Genomic DNA, 17,732 nt, shown 5'->3' with positions numbered 1-17,732 from the left:
TTTGATATCACGACTGCCGGCGAGGCGAGAGGAGGATGATCAATCCTTTCGGTTATCTTCTGCTCCGTCTGGAAGCTTTCTCGTTGTCCTATCCTGATAGGGCTGAGGATTGTTGTGTGCTGAGCTGGTCAGTGGCTGCTCTCGACAGTTGCGTAAAGCGACCGGAAGAGACACGATTGACTGGACCAGGGCAGGGCGAAGCTCTAGTGTTCCTAATTAAAGGAAGACGAGTGGACAGGAGAGAAAGAGAGACGGGGAGGAGAGGAGGAAGGGGGAGAGGTGAGGGAGAGAGAGGTTGATTAGGAGAGGTGAAGAGGAGGTGGACGGAGGAGAGGAGCAGCGAGCCAGAAAGGAGTGGATGAGAGGGCCTCTCGATGGTTTTGAGGAGCTGGCGGATGTATGCACCTCATTCGCATCGATGCCGACCAGGAACTGGGTTCCTTCCTTCCTTCCTTGTACCGCACTGCACTGCACTGTAGTGGGTTGGCCTCGCCTCGCTGCAGCGCCTGTCGCAGCGCCCTTACAGCGGCCCAGCGCTGTGAGTGGTCCGAAGCTCGTGAGCGGGATAGTTAGGTACTACGGCGCTGATTGGCTCAACGCCAGCCAAAGCCTGTGGTAGTCCTGCTCCTGCCTTGCTGCTGTGCTTCCGTCTGGGGGTGTGGGAGAGTGCGATGCGCGAGGGGTGAGGTCTGTCGGCTTGCCAGTGGACTGGCAACTGGAGACAGGACCGTGGGACTGGAGGCTGGGAGTGCTTTTTTTCCTCCTTCGCTTTGCTCACCCCCCAGAGCATCCCGCTCCTCATGTGCCTCTGTATCCCAATTGACAAGCTCGAGTGTATTCGCATGATCTGAACAAGCTCACAGGGGAAAGCATCAACTCACATTGACTCAGGCACGGGACGCTCAAACGCCTGGTTGTCTCGGCTGACGAGATTGACGTCGGCAGGGATCGCGCAGCGCCGAGAGAAGGTGGCTCGCAAGATCAGGCTTCAGTGGTCGCCGCTGGTGTGATGATTGTGCAGTACAAGTATTAATTGATTGTTCAATAGTGGGCTCAGTTGGGCTGGGCGAAGAGCGTCGAGTTGCTCCGTTTTCTTTGTGCTGAATTATGCTTGCACCACTGTGTTGTAATTATGGCTCTTGGGCAGGTCGATCGACGTGAGCATCACCTTTCAGCTCTCTGCCACTGAAGAAGGAGTAGCTGCACTGGTCTATATACTGCTTTGGGGAGAATATACCAAAGAGACTACAGTCCCTGTTCCCGCGATCAGAAGGTCTGTTTATTTGTCGAATCCTCCGCCATCCCTACTCCGTGATCATGACCGAAACAGGGCCATGGCTGGAGGCTGTGAGGCCAAGCCAAGCAAAGTGGCCCGCCACGGCGATTGGCTGCACATTCGGATTGCATCTGTGATTCTGTGCTACCGTCCAGATACTGCAATGATGGCATTGCGGACGTTATGAATCGCCGTATCAGGACTGGACTCAACCGAGTATGAACGCCGACATGGTGATCAACACACGACCAGACACGCCAACGACATGCGGCCAGCCAGCCAGCCAGCCAGCACTGTATGGGGACGCTCCGCTGGCGCTGCAATCATCCGCCAGTAATTGACGATGGGTGGTCTTCCTCACCAGCTGAGCAGTACTGACTGGAACTGACAATCATCAGGCTGGAGTCGCAGGCTTGTTGCAGCGCATCTCCACCTCCGCAAACTGTCGCAGCAACCGTGCTGACGAACCCTGACCAGTGGGCTCGGAGCGCTTTTACCACCCCTGGAAACTGAACCGGCCGCATCGCTAATATTGACGCAACAAAACGCCAAAGAGACACGCTCCAAGCCTCACGACGCTCACTTTTCGTGTCGTCGCCGCGTTGGAGCCATTTTATTTATTAATGGTGCCGCCTTGGCCGTGTCTTGAGGACGGAGACGACCGCCACGCTGGCAACCTGACTAGTCCGTCAAATGTGCCCGTTGCAGAGGAGGGCTTTCTGCGCATTGACGGAAGCCAAGGCCGTCCGTCGGACACTGATCATTCATCAACTAAGAGTGCAATTGCTTCTGCAAGCTGCGTCCAGCGACCTGAGATTCAAAAGAGGTTCAGCCCTACAAGATCCAAAATAATGCTGTTCACGTGTCAAAAAGATAGTACTGTCAGTGTCAGTGTCAGACGGTGGCCTGATACCTATTAATATGACCTGTATGCCTGTTTGGGAAGATACAGTGCTTGCATCCGACAGGTCGTTAGCGCTTATTGGGCACTGGCTGAGCTTGCGTCCTGATATCACCATATACAAATGGATGAAACTTCTCAGTCTCAATGCATCTCGTGTCCGCCAAATATGCCAGACGTGTGGCGTTGCGCGTGTATAAGACAACATAACGTATAATTATGAGGCCAGCTGTGTGCGCCCTCCGTCTTGGCTTTTCTGTTACCTGCAGCGCGACTACAAAAGTATCACATTGCCACCGCTGCAGCCACCAGGAGTAGTGAGGAATTTGAGATGAGATCAGCGTTGGCCCCAGAAGCAATGTTGCGCTACCCAGAACTTGGGGCTGTAATAATAAAGACCCTTACGCAGCACGGACTGCCCGCGAGTCGGAGCCCTTGTTGTTGCGCCTGTCAATTGCGAAAATGACTATCTTGACCGTTCGCTCACTCAGTCACCGGTGCCTGCGGGCTGACACACTTATTGAGTGAGCGTTGCTGCACCGCACGCATAACCAAGACGCATCAGTACAGAACTGTGGCATCGTGGCGGAGATTGCCTTTGACACGACGTGAGATCTACTGAAACCACTTTACGCGGTCTCTCAAGGCGACAGGGGTCCACGTACCAATGGGGACGCAGAAACGCGCTCCCAGGCCCTCTAGACCCCTGTATTCCTGCCAGCGCATCGCATCACTCACTCAGCGGATGGTGGCGTGGCCTCCTACTTCAACCTAACGTACGGCTGTTTAGTGCTCATTATTATTATACTCATTATTAGCCTCGTTATCTGCTGAGAGTTGGGCTATCCTAGCCCCTTTCAGAGGCCCATAGTGCGAGCTGTACCACCTTTTCGGCCTCGCTATCCGTCTAGCGCTCCCCCCCAATATGGAGATGGGCATTGCACGGCCTTGAGGACAGTTGCCCATCTGGACAGCTCACACGAAGAAACTCCAGGGTCCCCCCCCTTCCAAGAGCATACGTACTGCATTTCTGGATCGCAAGATGGTGTGAAAGTCGTCCCTGGTTTGGGCCCAACTTCTCCCAAGATGGCACGCTGGCCGAGCTGCGTGAGCTGGTCCAAGGTCTAATCAACGTGACGATGCGGGCTTAGCGGCTGAGCACCCGTGCAATGGCCTCGTTCAGCGCCTGGATGGGAAACAAAGGACCAGACCGACAGAATACGGACTAGCACTGCATTGGGGGTTCGCTCTCAACGGAGAGCCTGGTCCAATCCCCTAAGCAGTCAACTTGTATTCAATCACTGATTCACTGGAGACAGTGAAAGTAGCCGGTATCAGACTGCAAGCTGAGCCAAACTTCGCTGCAAAAGCCACTCCGAATTCGCTCGGCACACGCGTGAAACATCCTCTTCATAGCGCCAATGTGTCGCGAATAGTTTTCTGCAGGCTTCTGGACGCGACGCGACGACTTCATGTCACGCCCAGGCGTTGATTCCGCCGCTGCCGGCTGCAAGACTAGTCAGTAGTAACTTTACACTGCCGAGCAGCAAGCACTGTATGGGGTTATTGGAGGGTCAATGAGTTTGTCACGAGAGCGGCAGCCAAGTTCCACGTATTATGGAGGCAATTCGACACAAAGGTCGGTGACGATGCGTTTTTCTCTTCAACAAGCTCCTTTCCCTGTGGACACTCAGAGCGGCTGTACGTAGTAGACCGTGCAGCCGGCAGAACGAACAGACCGACCATCCGCTTCGTTCTCTGCGGCATAATGATTAATTATTGTCAGGTGAGCTCATCTTATTGCCATGTGACATCCCCTATCATCAAAGAAACACTTGAAACAGACAGCCTTCCCCATAGTTTAATGTGCACTGTACTTAGTGTATTTGCGGGAGCATAATTCTCTCGGGAATCAATGTGGTGGTTGTGCTACCGGTCGTGCAGCGACTGATGATTGATGCACTAATAATGCGGCTAATGCACGAAATGCTAGTGGATCTCGCATAGTAAACTAAGCCACACCCGTTCTGGAAGCATTCACATGTGGGGAAAGAGCTGCCAATCTTGAACATGACGACACCTTCAATCTTCAATTCTCCGCACCAAATTGAAATGGCCTGGTCAGTTATTGCTGGCTTTCTTCAATTGCCTGCTCACACATCGTGCTTCGCATTGGCTTAGCTGTCAGGGCTCTTCCGGGCATGCCAGCCTTGCAATTAGCCCCCTCCTGGCAATGGCGGCTCCGTGGCGATCCTTGGCACTTATTCATTACCCAGTGAACCGCGGGGCGACCGTGCCCGTGTGCAGTCTGTGCACCACTGCACCCCCAGCAAAGGCCCCATTACCATCACGAAGAGCTCCTCTCACACCGTCCTTGGCTTATTGATTCAATTTGATTGTCCGGACGACCGGGCCACCGAAGGGGGACTAGGCTCTGTCCCGGCGACCAGCAGTGAAGCGGAGATATGTCAGGCAAATGACAGTCAAGACCCCTCCGACGCGCATATCCCCACGAACAGAAAATTTCTTTCTACACGGCATCACTGGATGCTTCACTCTACACCCGAGGGGTCCTCTTGGCACCTTTGTTTTACGTACGTCAAGCGTGATGACGCTGGAGCGCCCGAAAACATCTCAACAACCGGTTCGTGACAGGGGTGCAGTGTCGTCAAATGATTCACCACTGTCTCTTCACAGATTTTTTCCCGCTCTTGCTGCTCCAAATGAGGGGACTGGGCAAACTACGTAAGAAGGCGCCATCACCCTCTGTGTCGCCGAGCAACGGATGGCAGAAAATTTTTCAGGACGACTCTCGATATTTCACTGAACAGCATCCGGCATAAGACGAGAACGGTGGCCAAGTGATGCAAACATATCACCACGGCAGCTTTTCCTTTGTACATGTCTGGACGCGCACGGCAGGCTTGCTGTGGTAGCTCGACTGTCCATTGCCGCCGGCACTGCTGGTTCGCCACCAGTTCACCAGAAGTCCACCGCTAGGAACGTTTCGCAAAGGGGAAGTTCTCTCCAGCTAGGCGCCTCGCTTGCAGGTGTCACCAAGCAATCGTATCGTGCCCCTAGACACAAAGGCAGGTGCGGCGTTGACAGATGTTGCTGTGCTCGTCGGACAGACGGCGCTCGCTGCAGCTTGATATCATGCGTGCTCGGCCGGCGCCTGCGTGCAGGAGCTCGACTGACGATTTCCCGGTTGTGAATCCGTGAGCCGACCTGTAACATTTCCCCATGCACAGGATTTGACTTTGCAACAAACGCGAAACCTCCGCGTATGGGTGTGGTCCCCCAGTTAATATGTAGACGACGTGCATGGCGCGCGTGGCTGCAGTTGCGTGCGTCGCGCACGAGCCCACAAGGCGACTGTGCCTCGATCTCCGTACGCTGTCGAGCGAATATGAGCCTCTCAAGTGGCCGCCAGTGGCAACAAGCTTGACGAACTCATGGTTCATGAAACTGGGCGGCGGGCAAGCACGAGGATTGTAGCCGTATCTGTGTGCGTCCACACGTCCGCAGTCGCCAATTGGCAGCTCACGCTTGTGATACGCTGGTTGAGCAGCGACTTGCTGACCACCGACCCAAGGGGGCGAACTTTCTCCAGCCAATGGTGGCCCAGAGCGACCAGCAGATGCAGAGTAATCGTCCATTTCAGATTGATCCGACGTTTATGAATACGGCATGTTCGTTCGTGAGGGGAAACAAGGAGAGCTTCCTGTGCGGCCTGTCCAAGGCAGGAATCAAGGCAGACCGTTAGCGATTGGTGGGATCGGGCAATCTGCACCGAAAGCCACGCGAAAGGTCTTAGACATGACGGTCTCTCTCAGACGACGTCTCTGCTCCAGCCTGGGCACGCCGAGGCTTCCGGCGATGCATGGTGATGGAAGAATCAGCGGTGACCATTCAACGGGGCTGAACCTACCAGCTGAAGCACGACGAAGGCAATGTTGAAAGCAGGATACGATGCTGTGAGACTTGCCATTGGCCCTTCTTGGCGATTGGTCGTGGACTTTGCCAATCCTGCATGCGAATTGAGCTGAAGCTCGACCAGCATACTTTAGGCTCTTCCCATTCGGAATTCCAGCCCAGGGTCTGAATGGAATCAATGGACAACAAGCAATCCTGATTCTGTCGCGCGTCTGCTGGTGATAGACCGCGTGTGCCCAGATGTTCGCCAGGGATGAGCTGGGCGACCAAGGCCGGATGCTGGGAGAGCCGCTGACGAACAGACAACGATACCAGGCCGCCGCGCGGGTTGTCCAGACTCGTTTACGTGAGGATGATGATGCCATGCATACGATGGCTGCTTCTAAATTGAGGAGGCTGGGGTCGATAGGGCAATCATGCAGTGTGCAAGCTCGGGTATCTGGGACGGGCGGCATGAGGTGCCCTGATGCGGCCTAGCTCGTGAGCTGAGATGCTGCTGTTCAGCAGCTGTTGTCGACGATGCAACTCTGCGTGCTTTATCATCATCTGCTGACGTTGGTTCAGCTGTCAACATCAATCGACAACACGCCGATAGAGGCAGGCCGCATATCGCGACCTACCAAGTCCGTACGGACATCAACAACCGAGGCAGCGTGGGTTCTCAAGTATTTCAGACTTGGGCCGATGCACGCTTCCATATTCTCCACAGCCTTGAGAATCCCATCATCCACTCATTCTCCGAACACAACGCGTCGCGCACGCGACCAAGCGTACCTTGTTATGGTTCGCGCTGCATAGAAGCTGGCTAATCCAACCAAGCCCACCCTCTCTTCCGCTCTGCATTATCGAAACAGGTTCTCTATCGTGCCCAGCATGGCGAAGTGGTAAATGTCCATGTCGACAAGGATCGTCCATGTCCTGCCCGACAATAGTCACGCCTGCATTTACCCACACGTCCCTCAAACTAGACTAGGACGCAGCTACGTTAGCCATTGTACGCAGACATCTCGATCATAGCCGGATGCCTCATTCATTCATTCATTCATTCATTCATTCATGAACCTCCGACGACAATGAGAGATATGTATGTGTCGGGCTTCGCAACGTTCTTTCAACCCAAAAGCCTTCATTTCCGAATCGGGCCCGCGGCCTGTGCTTCAACTGAGCTACGCCACGCCGAACATGCTCGCTAGCTGCGGCGGCGGTTGGCTTGTCAACGACGAGTGGGTTAGGCTCGGGGGAGTTGATACCACGCACAGACGGCTGCTGCTTGTGACGGGTACGGATTTTCAACCCTCAGATACGCAAAGCAGCCAGCGGATCGACGACATGAACCGTGGACGTCCGGTTGGCGCTCAGGTTGATGCGTTGTGAATGCGTACGGGCCGCGTGGCAAGATGCTCTTGCAGTGCGCTTTCTTCGTAGTGGCTTCACCATTCCAATCGGTCGCGATGATCCATCGTTCATCGTTTTGCAAAGCGAACGTCGTGACCAGAGGACTTGGCGACACGTGAAGCCCGGCGGCCGTCATCGCGTTGCCTATTCCCACCAATGCATTGCCTTGCAATTCCCGCATCCCGTGCAATAGCATCGCAATGCAAGTAGCATGTTCAGAACCCATCACTTGTGACGTTCACGCGGTCACTGCCTGTATCCGCTGGTGAGCCTGGTGCTACCGGGTAGTTTGGTCGCTAGCGACCTCGGGGGTTGGTCAAATAGCCACATCGGAAAGGGGGCCAACGAGCGGAAGTCAGCTTGAATTATCTGAGAGAATTTCACACGTTCTGGCATCCACTGCAATCAATGTATCCCTGATCGTACCGCTGGCTGTTCTGACAACAAGCCAGGCCAGCCGTAGTCAACCACACCGAGACCGCGAGCATACCAAAAGAAATCAAAGGAATACGTGCTCCATCGGAAGAGATGTTCGCTACCTCAAACAAACTCATGGGAGACTCGTCCCTTTACAGATGCTATCGTTTGTTTCGACGTTGGCTGGGGCCAGCCGAGAACCGCAAACGAACAGTGACACTCAGCTACAACTCAGCAAAACATTATCAGCGACGTTCCAAAATGGCCTCACAATGTGCAGGTCTCGACAAAGTCTCTCCTCACTGACCTGTTGCTGCTTCCTCGCCTGACAGGCGGGATTGGGATACTTGTGAGATGGGATCGTGGACCTGGACCGTTGTCCCTGACCAGCCACGTGTGTCCAGACACACACACGTCAGGTACATGTCACGCCGTGGTGTATCAGGAACAGAAACGTATCAATAGACCTGTTGGGGGGAAACTTTGCATAATAGACTCCCTAAGCCTTTCATCTAGACCTCTATTAATTACCCGCCTCGTCACGCAGAACGTCATATTGTACTAGTCGTTAAACAGCCATCGCGTCGACCACTCAAGGAGCGGTCCCTCACGTGTTCCGAGGTTGCCAACCACCCAACGCCAGCCCGGATAGATAAGGAAAATTTGTGTCAAGTTTGCGGTTATCGCCTATAACCAAAGCATCGCAAGACTGCTGCTGTTGCTGCTGCTGCTGAAATCACGAGAGAAGGATATAAAGATGAGAGTGTCGGAACTTCTACACTATTAGTGAGTATGTCCGTTGTGAGAATGGGAGGAGCCGCTGCCTCGGCGCACGGACGAGTCCCGCGAAGACTGCCCCTGCACACTACAACAGCCAGGCACTTCGCAGTCGTCGATGCACTCAAGCAGACACGCATCAGACTTGGGGCCACCAGCCGCATCCGCGACGCCCTGGAAGCTGTTGCCAGCAATGGCTTGGTAGCGCTCAGCATCAAGGCAGAACTCTGGCTGGATGGTCGCGCTGTGGATGCCGAATGCGTGGAGGCACTTGCGCGCACGTTTCGCTAGCTCCATGTACTTCTCGCCGCAGTCCGAGTCGATAGGGAATGTCACCTGGATGTGCATACTGGCCACGATCTTGGTGTCGGACAATTGCCAGACGTGGATATGGTGGCAGCTGACCACGCCAGGGAGGGCCTCAATGTCTTGACGAATGTCTGGCACACTGATATGCTCCGGGGCTGCTTGGAGTAGGACCTTGGAGGTTGCGCTCGTGAGTGGAATTGCTGTCTTGAGGATGATGGCGGTGATGACCAGTGAAACGAGGGGATCCGCGTACTCCTTGCCGGGCCAGTTTGTTTTCCAGATGATCAGGGCTGATACGATCACGCCAAGGTTGCCAAGGGCGTCACCGATGACGTGGAGGACCATGGCATTCATGCCCATGTCTCCGTGGCTATGGCCATGGCCACCCTTTGACTTTTTCGGCGGCAAGGTGTGGTTGTGGCCTGCGTGGACACTCGAGTCGCGGCGAGCTCTCTTCGTGTGAGAATGGGAGGGCGCATTGAGTGTACCGTGAGAACTACCATTCTTGTCAAGCAAGGGCGAGCTTTCGGTCGCATCCTCAGCTATCTCGTCGTTCTCCTCGCTTTCGCTGTCACCAGCAGCCGGAGACGATACCGCAGCGATAATGTCCTGGCGGAAACTCTGAGGATGGATACTCATCTCGTCGAACGAGGCCAGGCGCGAATGACTCCTGCTCGACCGGCGACGGCCACGATCCCTTGAATGTAAGGACGTCCTGTGGCTGGCACCGTCAACTCCGTCATCCTTACTGGAAGAGTCGCCGTTGCCAAACCGAATGCGTTTCGGGGTGTCGCGGGCTTCAGCAGTGGATTGGCGACCCTTGGTGGCGCGACGGACAACCACCTCCGGGAGAACCCCTCCGATAGAACCTCTTTCATCCGCAGCCTCAGTCTCGAGTGGTCGTTCGAGACCCTGTTCCTCATCATGGCTTTGCCCATGAACGTGTTCGTGCCCAGCGTGCTCATCGTGCGAGTGACCGTGATCGTGGTCATGACCACCGGGGCCGTGTGCATGACCGTGGCCACCGAGCACAACGAAACCGACGAGATTCGAGAACAGGCCAGCGCAGCCAACGATCAGAATCAGCCAGGGATCCTTGATCTCTGGCGGTTCGACCAGTCGTGTGATAGCCTCAAGGATGATCGAGACGCAGAGCGCGATGAGGAAGACGGCGTTGAAAAAGGCACCGAGGATCTCAGCGCGCACCCACTACTCTAGTCAGTATTGATTGCCCAGGAAACAGGTGGGACTTGGAACGTACCCCAAAGGTGAATTCGTCGGTCGTTGCCTTTTGCGAAGCGACTACAGCCCAGAGACCGATGATCAAGGAAATGATGTCGTTGAGCTATGCTGGATTAGCGAGAGACTGTCAGGCCACAGCGCGCGACGCACCATGTGGAAGGCGTCAGCCGTCAAAGCGAGAGAGTGCGCGTAAAAGCCGACTATGAGCTCTGTCAGGAAGAAGAAGGTGTCGATGGCAATCATAACCTTGATACGGGTCGATTTCGACCACGACATCTTGAGGCTGCCCATGCTCGGATGCGTTATAGGTGATTCGAGACGGGGAGAAAGAAAAAAGGTAGCGCTCGCGTCGGTCAAGAAGGCATGCGATAGGGCGTCGAACAGACGAAAGTCGCAAAGGTTTCGCGAAAGATCGTTTTAAGTGAACGGCACTTCGGCAGAGAAAGGCTTCAGCCCAGGTGTGGAGCTTTTCGTAGTGGATGCTCGTGAGTCGTACGTAAGGTGGTAATTTATTTCGATGGTTCCAGCCTCCCAGCGGTGGCGGTTTCTGCAACTTTCTGGGTCTCACGCAATCGAGGTCGCGGCGACTAGGATCGGCTCGGCGAAATCTCCTGCAGGTTCGCAAACGCGAAAGGGTATTTATGTGCTTGACGGCGCAGGGCCAGGTGTGTTTGGCGCTTTGTTGAGATTCCGTTGCACAAGCGAGACAAGATTTAGGGACCAGCCAGTGCCGTCATATGTCGAGGGGGCCTGTCTTAGAAATTGTCCAATTACAAGTAGGGATCTGTTCCATATATCTGTGAGTAGTACTTGGGAGAGACAGAAGCCAGATGCGCGACGCAGAGGATGCAATGCACTTAGTGTGTTCGGTCAAAGAATGCAAAGCAGAGAATGCTACATGCAGAGGATTCATGGGAATGACGACAGCGGACTGGTTATGGCAGTGATGGCAGTGGCGTCTATGATCTGTCGGGTCCGAATGTATTCTGGCGGGGAAGGAACTCCGTGTCTCCGCCCTGGCCTTGCACCTACACGTACAGTACCTCCGTAGAGCCGGGAATTTTTACCAGGGTCTCGCTTTCCCAATGAGGGCTAAGGGACCATCGCGAGCTTTCAACAATACGACTGGTATGTTGAGCTGGCCAGAACTCGGTACTACTGTTACTCATACTTGACAAAGCTCCGCGGACCAGGCTGACCTTGGATGGCTGGACTTGGCCATCTCTGGGCGCGTGCCTAACTTGTTAGCTACGCACGTACGTACCTAAGGCCCTGATCGGCTCGCCCGACAAACTCGAGGACAAGACAAAAGAAGAGACTTCTGTGGTTGTGAAATAGTGGGGAAATCCTCTTATACTGTCTTTGTCCGGCTCCACAATCTTATCCGTGACATAAATAAAACGTGACCCGGATAAACGCCAGAAACTCGAAATTGCTAAAGCGTCTGTGCCAAAATTTGGTATAGTGAGAATCCCTGCCTAGCGCGATGCTTCGTGGACAGGGACATAGGCCCCGTATTTTGGGATTCTGTCTGAAAAAGGGAAGGTTTGTTTTTTTGTGCAATAAATGTGGGTAATTCGAGCCATTGTCTTGTCCTAGAAGCTCTTGTCGGGCGAGCCGATCAGGGCCTAACTCGATGAACACGTCCAAAGCCATCGCGCGTCGTAAATGCTACTATCGGGATTCCGCCCGGCAAGACACTGCCAAACGAGGTTAAACTCAAGATTGTCTGGGACATGGTGAATGCGGGGCACTCTATCGATAAGAGGCAGCTTCAACAGCATCAGCGGGTGATGTCAATGCTGGACCGTTATCAGTCGCACTTACACCTCTCCACACGCATGCGACTGTTGTTCTAGCCAGGAACTCACCATTCTCTTTCGAAGAATATTTAGCAAGCTCCAGGACCTTGGCCCTGAATCCAAGATGGGTACTCGTCCTCCTGCGAAAGCTGGCTCTTGGTATGTGGGGCAGCCAGATGAGCTGGAAGAGGAGCTCGATGAGTACCTCGACAGTGTACCTGAGCAAGTTGATGGCTCGAGTCTGCCGATACCAGGCGCCAGGGTCATCATTGCCCCGTGAGTGATCTATTTCCATATGCTGAGCGGTGACTGACACCGACAAGACACGCGGGCTTCACGTACTCCGGACCCTGCGCCGCGTGGGCCTACAGCTGCCTCGACCTGAGCCGGGCCAAGAGGATCTTCCTACTCGGCCCATCTCACACGTACTACCTAGCTGGATGCGCGGTCACAACATTCGACAAGTACCACACCCCGTTCGGCGACTTGGTGGTGGACCGGGATGCCATCCAGCGCGTCAAGGAAGCAGGCCGGTTCGCCGACATTCCTCCTAGGAAGGACATTGCCGAGCACTCGCTGGAAATGCACACGCCATACATCTACAAGCGGCTGAAGCAGACCTTTGGCTCAGAGGCCAAGTTCCCGCCCATTGTACCTGTGCTCGTTGGCGATAACGATCTGGAAGCGGAGAAGCAGGCTGCCTCTGTCTTTGTTTCCTACATGAAGGACCCCGAGAACGCTTTCATCATCAGTTCCGACTTTTGCCACTGGGGGTCCAACTTCTCCTACACCGTGTACAGTCCCCAGAATGACTGGCGGAATCTCACTCGCCTGAGGCCAGGGGACAGGGCGCCAGCCGGGCCACCCATCCACGAGACCATCAGGCTGATCGATGAGGCGGCCATGGACGCCGTCAAGGGAGGGAGCCATGATGAGTTTGTGGGCAACCTGGCGAAGACGGGTAACACTGTCTGTGGACGCCATCCAATCGGGGTTGCCATGGCGACCCTCGAACATATCCGCGAGGAGGGCGCGACGCAGCAAGGCAAGTTCAAGGTTGTTCGGTACGAGAGGAGCACATTGGTCAAGAGCCCATCAGACTCGAGTGTGAGTTATGTGTCTGCGTATGCGGTGCTCTAAGCTGCCGAATAGAGATGACACTGAACACAACTTGGCTTGCCTTGCGTGCTAGACTGGGGCGACTCATCAAGGAACGTTTCGTGTAGCGAGAGAGTGATCGTGCTCAGATATTGTTGTGCAACCAGGGGGAACCCTTAATTATCAGTGGGGATTCGATGAGGACATTGGCGCAAACATTGAACCGTATGGGGGAAGTGGGCGCGACTAGCAACGAGAAGTTGCTGGCGCGAAAGCCGCGCGGGGATACATACGTAGTTGCGTAGGGAAGTAACTAATGCGGACCAGAGCAGACAATCGTCAGCTCGCATGTCAGAAATGTCCCAGAGACGTGGAGTCAGAGACTAGACCTGGTTCAAGTGGCTGTTGGCTAAGGTAACTCATTTGGCTTGCTTACTGCGTCGGAGGGACTGTCGCCGGAAGGAGGCTTGTTGGTGCAAGATTCCTCCTTCCGACATGGAGCTGCAGAACCCTTCCGCCCCCCGCCAGAGACGGATGAATACGGGCCTACCCGTGAAGTGGTCCCAGAAAAGGACTGAGGGGTTCAAGTGCCGCCGCTCAGGCCAGTGTCTGTCGCAGAGATAGTTGTGTTGCAAGCCGTGTTGCAGTGCCAAAGCCGCCCGCAGGGTAATGATGACGAGCCTACATGTACAGTTAGGCGGACGGCTGAAACAAGGTTAAGTGATGGTGCCGAAGCGCTGATGCTTGGTTGAGCGGCAGGCCAATCAGAGAGTCTGGCATTGGGAGATCCACGACTTGTCGAGATTGCGCCACTCTTGAGGGTCTCAATCACATTCTGGTCGTCGCCCGTGGCGAAGGGTTAGCTTGGGGCAGTGAAGTGGCTGATATGCAGTCGCTACGAACATGGTCAGTAATTGTTAGAACAGAAGTTGTTGTCGAATTGATGCCCCGGACGGAGGTTCTTTATCGACTAGCTGTGAGGAACTAGAGGAGAAGCTAGCCGCGACTGGAGGACGCTGGACCCACCATCAGGAGGCCTGAAGGGTGCCAGGTGCGCTGGACAGTGCAGCCAGTCTGCCACACCTGCTGTGCCATTTTCTTCCGGGGTCGCGTCGGTGCAGCAATGCCCCTTTCCGGTGTGAATTCCCTCCTACTCGTACTCTCAGTCTCTCACTCCAGTCACAACTGTCCGTCTTTTTTGAAACCAGGCCATATCACTCCCTGCCTCTTTGCGGCCCATTGCGTCGCTTTTCTTCCCTCAGCGCTCATCTTCCCCTTTGTACCACAATTGACCAGCTTGTCATCCTCGCCCTTTTGTAGACCATCTCCATTGCCACACGGCCGCCAACAAATAGCCCACTCCCTGTGGACGATTAACATATCAAGCCACGATGAGCGTGAGTGTCTTGCCCTTGACCCTTTCCAGCTTCCTCTGCTTCTGCTGCGGCAACTGCGACTCTGAGCAGATGAGCAAGCTCAGCAGAGTCTTCGCGCGCACGCGTTCTCCCCAAGTCTCATCGCCCCCTTGCTTTCTCTTGGTCACAATACATTCAAGTTGTTGACGTACTGACAGTGACGCAGAACTACGGGTAAGTCCACGCTACTCTTCGACGGACCACAGACGCGCCATGTCCTGACACGACACGTCTCCAACCTGTACCCTGTTACGACGAATGACGCGACTGACCATTGCGAATAGGTACGGCGCGCAGAACCCGTACGACCAGCGGGAATCTGCTCCTCAATACAGCAGCTACGATGGAGGCTACGGCGGTGGTGGCAACAACTATGCCCAGCAGGGGCAACAAGGCTACGGGCAGCCTCAGGAGCCTCAGCAGCAGCAGCAGTCCTACGGTCGCCAGGGCTACGGCGGCCAAGGCCAACCCTCGCTAGACGGCGGATACGCCGGTAAGTCAGCAAGCGATGGCTCAAGGCGGAGATGAGGAGTTGACAAACGGTGCCTGTAGGTTCCGGCGTTGAGATGCAGCCTCTTGCCCAGAATGGCGCCTCGGTCGGCCGCAGCGGCGACCCCAATGCCGTCCTGAACGAGTGCCGCGACATTGATCGCGGCATTGACACGGTGGAACGCAACCTCGAGCAGCTTCGCATGCTGCAGCAGCGCACCCTCGACGATGCCGACGCCTCTGGCACCAGCGCCGCCAACCGCCAGCTCGACGGACTCTCCACGGAAACCATGGCCCTCTACCGCTCCCTGACCGAGCGCGTCCGCCAGGTCAAGTCGATCCCCGAGGCGAACAGCCCCAAGAACAAGGCCCAGGTCGGGCGTGTCGACCGCCGCCTCAAGGACGCCATCCGGTCGTACCAGTCTGTCGAGTCAAGCTTCCGCAAGCGCACGCAGGAGCAGATGGCCCGCCAGTACCGCATAGTGCGGCCAGAGGCCTCGGAGCAGGAGGTGCGCGCCGCCGTCGAGGACACCAGCTCCAACGGCCAGGTCTTCCAGCAGGCGCTGATGCACAGTGACCGCCAGGGACGGGCCCGTGCCGCCCTGAGCGCCGTCCAGGACCGCCACGACGCGCTCGTCAAGATCGAGCAGCAGATTGTGGAGCTGGCGCAGCTCTTCCAGGACATGGACACGCTGGTCGTGCAGCAGGAGGAGGCCGTCCAGAACATTGAGCAGAAGGGCGAGGAAGTCGTCGACAACCTGGATAAGGGCAACGAGGAAATGCGCGTGGCGGTGAACACTTCACGTGCTACACGCAAGAAGAAGTGGATCTGTCTGGGTATCAGTGGTATGTTTGGATTGAAAATTGTCTGTCGACAGTGTTTGCTAACCGATCGTGTGCAGTGCTCATTGTGGTGATTGTTGTGGTGATTGTGGTCATCTACTTCCTTGTTATCAAGGGTGACGGCAACGACGGCGCCGGGAACGGGGGTGGCGCCGCCGCCACCAAGCGCGATACTACCAACATTGAGCTTCTTCCCTTTATCAGCCCGGTCATCAACTCGCGCGTGGTGCGCAGCCAAGATGCCGTGGGCGAGATGTCGAGGTTGCTACGCGAAAGGGTCCGTTTGCCACAACAGATGCAATGAAAGCTGCAGCAGACGACAAATGGACGAGGAGCCTGCTGTTTTTTTTCCCTCTTTTTTTTTTTTTTTTTTCCCTTTTGACTTTTTGGGGTATCATCGCCTGTCATGGGATATACCATACTACACTCAGCGTGAGAATTTTTCATTGCTTCTATAGAAAATGGCCGACTGGCTTGCAACTGGCCAGGAGACACTCGATGGACAGGCCATCGAGGAAGGATGCTACTTGGCACTTGGCGGGCCGGTGCTCGAGGAGGGAGACATCTGGCTCTGCTTCATCAGGACGCGGGAGTTGCGCGCACTGCATTTTTTGTTTAGGGCGCCTTATACATACGTTTTAATTCCATGTCTGTCTGTCTTAAGAAAGTACATGTATGCCATGCACGACGAGTGCGTAGCAGCATGATGTGTCTGCCAAATAGTGTCGTGATTCATATTGCCAAGAGTACCCAACGCCAGCTCGCAAGAGATGCCCAGAATGCAAGCTTGATCGAATAAAGAAGATGACACACGCTCTCGATCCATATATCCAATATCCCCTCGTCTCTTCATGATGCGGGCCCGGGCGATGCATCCTCATTCGCCTCGGATGTGTGCTGTTTCACCGCAGGCTCGTCGTGTTCGACAACGGCATCCCTGCGATCGGCCTCGCTCACGATCCGACCCATGATGCCCATTCTCCGTCGAAACTCCTCGACGAGGGCATCCGGGTCCTCGCTGCTGCCACTCTCGTGGCCGCCCTTGTTCCTCTCCGGGACGGGCTCGCGCTCCACGCCGTCGAGTCGGAGGGTCAGCGTGGTCGGGTCCAGGTCCGTGCCCGTGACGGCGAAGGAGGGGGTGAGCGAGGCGGCGTAGTTGACCTCCCACTGCTTCTTGTCTGGCGATGTATCGATGCGGGATGAGGAAGGGACGAGGTCGACGACGATGGCGCGGGATGCAGTGGACGGGGTGAGGGTGGAAGGGTCGTCGTCGGAGAAGAGGTACTGCACGCGGGGATGGACGGTCGTGTTCGAGGTGGTGTTTGTGAGGAGGGTGAAGAGGGGTTCAAAAGCGGGAGGAGGCTGTGGTTCTTGCTGCTGTTGCTGATGATCCTCGTTCTCGTTCTCGTTCTCGTTCTCGTTCTCGTTGGGTGTCGTTGTCGCCGGTGCTACTACTGCGTCGGCAGCAGCGACAGCGGGCGAAGTAGACATGATGATGGTTGCTGCGCGGGGGGAATGGGGAGAGAGGGTCGCGAGGCTTCACATCTTGAATGGACTGGAGGGTTTGGTCGAGCTTGCAGAAGAGGACAGAAGGTTAAACGTGAGATAAGGTAAGGTAAGGTAAGGTACCTCTCAAGGTCCGTCAGCCCACAGAGAGACAGACAGGCATAGGCAAACACGTGAGTGAGTGAGGTGACTGGATGCGGTGCTGCGCTTGCGTGCCGCCTTGGCGGTTGCGCAACGAGGCGTGGAGAACGGCGGCATTATTTCCGCATTGCCTTCAACTACAACTCGTTGCTTGCTCGATGTTGATCCGTAGATCCTAAATGATA

The 17,732-nt window shown here is 55.4% G+C and overlaps 4 protein-coding genes across 4 annotated transcripts; 2 read left to right on the top strand and 2 right to left on the bottom strand.

The window, feature by feature from the left end:
* Positions 1-8,708: 8,708 nt before the first annotated feature.
* Positions 8,709-10,544, bottom strand: J7T54_000615 (zinc homeostasis factor 1; the record flags this gene model as incomplete). Its single annotated transcript, XM_051504454.1, has 3 exons — positions 8,709-10,220; positions 10,273-10,356; positions 10,404-10,544. The coding sequence occupies 3 exons, from the start codon at positions 10,542-10,544 to the stop codon at positions 8,709-8,711; spliced, it is 1,737 nt and encodes a 578-aa protein (XP_051363969.1).
* A 1,635-nt stretch (positions 10,545-12,179) lies between these two features.
* On the top strand, positions 12,180-13,195 carry J7T54_000614 (uncharacterized protein; the record flags this gene model as incomplete). The annotated part of the gene is made up of 2 exons (XM_051504453.1): positions 12,180-12,331; positions 12,379-13,195. 2 exons carry the CDS (start codon positions 12,180-12,182, stop codon positions 13,193-13,195), a joined length of 969 nt encoding a protein of 322 aa, XP_051363968.1.
* A 1,349-nt stretch (positions 13,196-14,544) lies between these two features.
* J7T54_000613 (syntaxin 1B/2/3) lies at positions 14,545-16,204 on the top strand (the record flags this gene model as incomplete). The annotated part of the gene is made up of 5 exons (XM_051504451.1): positions 14,545-14,550; positions 14,735-14,742; positions 14,853-15,061; positions 15,121-15,903; positions 15,960-16,204. 5 exons carry the CDS (start codon positions 14,545-14,547, stop codon positions 16,202-16,204), a joined length of 1,251 nt encoding a protein of 416 aa, XP_051363967.1.
* A 545-nt stretch (positions 16,205-16,749) lies between these two features.
* Positions 16,750-17,391, bottom strand: J7T54_000612 (uncharacterized protein; the record flags this gene model as incomplete). Its single annotated transcript, XM_051504450.1, has 1 exon — positions 16,750-17,391. The coding sequence occupies one exon, from the start codon at positions 17,389-17,391 to the stop codon at positions 16,750-16,752; it is 642 nt and encodes a 213-aa protein (XP_051363966.1).
* Between the last annotated feature and the right edge of the window lie 341 nt (positions 17,392-17,732).

The sequence above is a fragment of the Emericellopsis cladophorae genome, assembly GCF_022114955.1.
Source record: "Emericellopsis cladophorae strain MUM 19.33 chromosome Unknown NODE_9_length_645218_cov_115_098568, whole genome shotgun sequence".
In the NCBI taxonomy this organism is placed as follows: Eukaryota; Fungi; Ascomycota; class Sordariomycetes; order Hypocreales; family Bionectriaceae; genus Emericellopsis; species Emericellopsis cladophorae.
The sequence above is the reverse complement of the archived record's forward strand: the minus strand, read 5'-3'. Positions and strand labels throughout refer to the sequence as shown.